This window comes from Cajanus cajan, chromosome 8 (assembly GCF_000230855.2).
Source record: "Cajanus cajan strain Asha chromosome 8, NIPB_CcT2T_4, whole genome shotgun sequence".
NCBI lineage: Eukaryota > Viridiplantae > Streptophyta > Magnoliopsida > Fabales > Fabaceae > Cajanus > Cajanus cajan.
In genome coordinates, this window is record NC_138524.1 from 13,679,956 (window position 1) to 13,686,360 (window position 6,405).

The window sequence follows — 6,405 nt, forward strand, 5'->3', positions numbered from 1 at the left end:
TTTACAACTTAAAAACAATCTATTAGTATTCAAAAATATAAGAATTTTAACGGATTGTTATGTTAGAGGGATTTTGAAGGACTTTTTAGTGTTATCTATAAATACCAAATTCATAAAACAATTCCATCCAAACCCATCAAAATTTGGAGGATTGTTTAAAGCAACTTTTCAAGTGTTTCAAGAATTTCCAAGTGAATTTTTCATTTTTTTTTCTCTATGTTTTTGTCTTCTCCATTTTTTCTCTGCTAATAATATTGCACTATTGTTCATTGCTCATATATAATACTATAGTATTGTTCCCATTCCATTCTCCTATTTTGTGAAACTCTGATATGTAAATGACAGTATCATTGACTTGCTCTATTTTTCTCTTCGTTCTCTTTAATTGACTTGCTCTATTTTATTCTATTTAGTTTAATTTTTTCCTTTATATAACACAAAAAATGCTTGAAATTTCAACTTTTAAATGATAATTTTTTTATAACACATGTCAAGAAAAGGGAAAGGTGAAAGAAGAAATTGATGTCATGATCTCTACAATATATATATATATATATATATATATATATATATATATATATATATATGTATATGTAAGATGAATTTGAGTTAGGGCTTTTGTGAGAATGAGATGAAAATGGATCTTAGTTAGAGAAAAACCCTCTCAGCATAAAAACTGCGATCTCTCTCCTTTCCTTGAGTTTGTTACTCTTAACCCTCCTCCTTTTATGACTCAATAATTATTTTATTTTTTTTACTATGATTTTTTTTTAATTTTTATATTGTGAAATTAGGATTTTTTTATATTTTAAAAAAAGGAAATTAACATAAGACATTGCAATATCTAATTTTTTAGGATTTAGGTTTATGCCTCCATTAACTTATTTTTAAAAAATAAAATATTGTTAAAATATTTGTTAGAATAATTTACATTTATAAATATTGTTAAAAAATTATCATATAATATATAACTAAAATACTAATATATATATATATATATATATATATATATATATATATTTTTTTTTTTCTCTGTATCTAAACACTTCTATTTATATAAAAAAAATATATATATCTAAATATTTTCTCAATGTCGAATATACTGATTGTTTTATATAAAAAATTATCTTATGTTTCTATATTTTCATTTTTACATATTTTTTTATAATGGCTAAGGTATTTGATCCTTCATCTTCAACATTACTAGTTAATAAAGATCATACTTTTGAGCTTATTATTCAAACTCAAGAGCAAGAGCGAGAAACGTTAATGCTTGGAGGACTAGTATAGCTATGGATATATGAGTGAATGTTATTTAAGAGGATATGATATTATGAAGAATTATTATTATTATTATTATTATTATTATTATTTATCTAGATATTGTTATTTTTTTTATTATTTTTGTCTTTGACTCTTTTTAAATTTGAATGTATGAAAAAAAATTGAAATCTTATCATATGTCAAAAATCCACAAAAATTTTACAAAATTTACAAAGTCCCGTAAAATCCATTAAAATTCTGATTTAAAAATCTTGCAGAATCCATTAAAATTCTGATTTAAAATCTTGCAGAATCTTACAAAGTCATAAAAATTTTGTAAAGTCTTTTAAAATCCGCATAATCTAAGATTGTCCTAAAATCAAAAATACTTTAAATTACTTCATTAAATTTTAAGAGATAAAACAATGCATTTAATTCGATTTCTCTCTCTTCACTTAACATTAGGTTCGTGAATAACTATGCCTTTATAATATTTATATTTAACTATTAATTGCTTGAATTAATATATATGGAAAATAACCCCCAAACATTTCCTTAAATACTTTTACTAGGGTCATTAATTTCATTTAATGAACACCTTGATAGTCAAAAGAAAATGCAATTAAATGAAAAGAAACTACCTTTTGGCTATTTAGTCAAACTAAGGATTACCCAATGTGAAAGCTCTCTGTACACGGTACACTCCTCATGTCATCTAGAATTTTCTTGATGAGTCCACGTGTGATGATGCCAACGTAACACAACAAAGGCATCATGAAAATTTTGGCATAGCATATTTCACCAAACCAATTGTGACACTGCCACATACCCTCTTTTGCATGATCATATCAAATGTTATGCAGCCACGCCATATAACCCTTCTTTATTTTCTCTCTCATGAAGACATTAAACACTATATAACTCACCTCTTCTTTCACTCTACCAATATCCCATCATCACTCTTATTCACTTAACCAAAAATATGAGTAGTGTTTGTCCAGAACACAAATTCCAACTCCAACTTCTCTCCCTAGAGAAATACAATAGGGACAATGACACCCCACCAAGGAAGCTCCTCACCCAGCGCGCCACCGTGTACGACGGTGGCCACTATGACTATGACTATGACTCTGATGATGACTCCGGCGACCCCTACGCCTCCGACGAATTCCGTATGTATGAATTCAAGGTCCGGCTGTGTATGCGCAGCCGGAGTCATGACTGGACAGACTGTCCCTTTCAGCATCCCGGCGAGAAGGCACGTCGCCGTGATCCTCGCCGGTATCACTACTCAGGGTCAGTCTGTCCAGAGTTTCGCCGCGGCAATTGCAGCCGCGGCGATGCATGTGAATTTTCTCATGGAGTGTTTGAGTCCTGGCTGCACCCTGATAGGTATAGAACCGAGGCTTGCAAAGATGGCAAGAATTGCAAGCGAAAAGTTTGCTTCTTCGCTCACACCCCTCGCCAACTTAGGGTTTTGCCTCTAGACAATGACAACAACATCCGCAACCAAAAGTGTTCAATTATGACCCCTCATAGTAATAACAACAATAACCATGGTTGTCTGTTTTGTCAATGCTCTTCTTCTACATGCTCACCAACCTCTACCTTGTTTGGTGTGTCTCATTTTTCTCCTGCTTTGTCACCTTCCTCGCCTTCTTCCCCTACTAGGTTTGAGACTGATGACCCTCATGAAAGTGTTGTGAAGGATGTGTTGTATGATATTGTGTCTTCCATGGATGGTTTGAATTTCGGTGAGGCTTCACCCGTGTCTGCTTCAAAGCCTCGCAATTTGTCTTGGCTTAATGTTTCTGAGCTTGATGTTTCTGAGAATCAGCAACAGTTCATTTTTTCACCAACCATCACTGCTGGTGGAAGGTTTTCCAACAATGGGAATGGGAGGTATCTGAGGGAAGAAAGTGGGGTTGTTGCAGATGATGTCATTGCCCCAGATCTCGCGTGGGTTAATGACTTGCTGAGGTAGATTGTTATGCATTGAAGATGGTGATAGAAGTGGTCATGCTGGAAATTGTGACGAGGATTCAACAAGTGTACATACATGTGGCAGCAAGAAACTTATTCTTGGCTTCTATTGTTACATGTTAAATTGTTAATTATTGTTTTAAGTTTATTGCTTTCTAAATTTGTTTAAGGTTGTCTAAATAGGTAATTCTGTAATTTTTATGTTCATTAGTTAGATTTATATTTTGCTTTGTGTAGAAAGGGAAATCCATTCATTCAATGGGATGTTGAACTTTTCTTTTCTGTTTTGGACATTTTGTTAATTTTGTATATCCTCTTGCTATTGTGATAATTCTAAATTATGTGCGTTAAGGTCATTTGTGGGTTGTGAACTCGAGATTTAGATGTTTTGTGATTTTGCTAGTCCTTCATATTAAAGCAAATTCAGCAATTTTTTACACATGGCACGCATGCAATAATGTTTATTGAGACTAAATTTAAGATATATTGAGACTAAAATTAAGATAAAATTCTCGGAAATTTTGTTATATTCGGCAATCTATTTCTTTACTTGTCATATATAATTCACTCTTCACAGTGTGTTCCGATGATTTTAGAAATTCAACCAATTTGAAATATATTTTACTCAGAATTATTTTGATTTTAATTTTTATTATTTTTTAAAAATTTAAATTTCCTAAGTTTTAAATTTTAAATTTTTACTTAAAATAAAATAATTTATTTTTCATCATATTTAAAATTATATATATATATATATATATATATATTAAAATTTAAGATTAAATTTTATTAAAATAAATATTAGTTAATTTTTGAATATTTAATAATTTTAAAAATTATTATTTGATAATATTTAATAATTTAAAAATATTTTTAAATATTTAATTTATATAGGGGAGATAAAAAAGAAAAATACGAGAATTTTTAAATTTTTATTTTTAAAAGAATTTAAATTTTTTTATAAATATTAAAATTTTAAATTCTCTATAAATTTTTTATTTAAACAAAATATTTCATTTTAAAACATTTAAAAAAAATTTAAAATAATAAATTATTCTGTTTAAATTATCCAAAAAAAGGAAATTTTTTTTGAATCACGAGGCCTCCTAACTTATGAATTAAAATAAAAGGAACTCATACAACAATTTTTTTTTTCTCTCCAATAAATGATTTGATTTTAGATTTTTTTTTTAAACTAAATTTTACATTTTTCTTTGATTTGTATAATTTGTGTAGCTTTTTTATTTTTTTCCTTAATTCATCTTTTCATTACGTTGTTTATCTTACATGTCTTTTTCTTTTCTTTTATCTCGTACAAATAAATAAAATCTTCTCCATTATTAAAAGGGAAATTGTTTTTAAAATGAAATCCTCTCCACCCAAGGAATAGAAGAAAAACCTTTATTGTTGTCTTACATTAGCATTTTACTTCAAATTTTAATAACATTTTTTATTTTTTAAATCACACAACTTATTTTATGCTTTTTGACTTCTCTTTTACTATGTAAGAATGTACGTTGCTTAGAAATTACTTTATATATTGTGATTATGGAAAATGAACTTTTTTTTTTATTTGGGAATCAAAACTAATATAAGTTTAAATATTCAGAAGATTCGGTCCAAACTTGCACGAACAATAATCATAAAATTTTACTTTGATAATTATGATGGATTTCTATTAGTTTTCAATTCAGTAAATAAAGTTCTAGATTAAATTGAATACTACTAAATTTTAGTTAATCACTAAGTGAATAATAATATTTGATTTAAGAATTTTTAGCATGTCATTGACTCCTTATCTACATAAAATATTATCTCTTATATATTTACATTCTTATGTATAAAAAAAAATTCACACTGACCAACTGAACTAATTAAATTCACTGGTCAAAGGAGAATGAAAGTTTCATTTCAAATATATGTATAATCTACAGAATTTTATTTGAAAAGGTTCAATGAACGTTTCATTTCATCGATCACTACTCGTTTGTCCAGTCTCGTATAGAGTTTCAGGTCCGATGAATACCGACGAATTTCTTGGCATCTGTTGTATATTCTGAACAAATAGTTTATATAAACATTGGAAACTTGTCTTCTTCGTAAACATCTAATTGGAGCCATAAGGATGTATATGACGATGAAAACAAAACAATAGAGTAATTTCAATGGATTACGTATGTATTTTTGTTGCAAAATTCCTCCCTATAGAAGTTCTTTGTTTCTTTCAAGTTTCAAGGCTGAGTTGGAGATCATTGCTCTGATAATATTGGAGGTCTTTATTGGAAAAATCAATCATATGTAATGTAGGGCATGACAATGTGATTGCGTACGAGAGATTATTAGCTTCCTAAGATGGTTGTATTTGTTCTATTTTAGCTTGAATAATCTAATTAATTCGGTTTTACTCATTGTTCAAATTCAGCATAATCTTTTTCTAGATGACTCATCATGCAGTATCTAATTTACTCATTCTACATATTATTTATGCATCCTTTTCATTACATTAAATTTTAAATGATTAACCAAGGAAAGCATACTCTTTCATCACATTTAACTCATAACTTCTTTTTTTTCCAAAATAAACAAAGTGTTACAAAAAAAATGAGTACATTCATTGTATTTGCGTTGAAAAAAGAGTTTCATATACCACTTACCATTAAAGATAACCATTTTCGTGTTAAGTTGAATTTTAATCGATGCAGATTTAACTTCTTAAATAATTAAGAATGGAATATGATTAACTAACAAGATTTTTCTTTTTTTTAAGTAATCATATTATTGGTAGTTTTGTCATTAACTGTTTTCTATCAAACTTGATTGATCCTATGTTGTTATTTACAAAACTCGAATTCAAGATGACCTGACTTACTATACTACAAATATTTTCTTGAGTTTTAATTTGCAAGTGAAATGTAAAACAGAAGCTTGATGTTGAAGAATATATTTCAGGTGGGTAGTTATAATGAACATTCCAATTTTCACAATGAACTTAATTGAATTTAGATCCAAAATGAGTGGGGCAATTAACACAAAAGGGTATCCATTACTCCTTAAAGAAGGACATTAAACCATAGAACAAAGTGGCATAGCGTGGCATTGTTTGAAAGCAAAATATTTGTTTCCTAGGAGGTAAACTTATCTGAAAGACAGCTAAGAGAG

At 28.3% G+C, this 6,405-nt stretch overlaps 1 protein-coding gene across 1 annotated transcript; it reads left to right on the plus strand.

Moving 5' to 3' along the window:
- The first annotated feature begins 2,126 nt into the window (after positions 1-2,126).
- On the plus strand, positions 2,127-3,528 carry SOM (Zinc finger C-x8-C-x5-C-x3-H type family protein). The gene has a single exon (XM_020368514.3). It carries the CDS (start codon positions 2,246-2,248, stop codon positions 3,245-3,247), a length of 1,002 nt encoding a protein of 333 aa, XP_020224103.2. The 5' UTR covers positions 2,127-2,245; the 3' UTR covers positions 3,248-3,528.
- The last annotated feature ends 2,877 nt before the right edge of the window (positions 3,529-6,405 follow it).

Coding starts and splice junctions, on each gene's coding strand:
- SOM (XM_020368514.3), top strand. CDS start 2,246: ATGAGTAGTGTTTGTCCAGAACACAAATTCCAACTCCAACTTCTCTCC.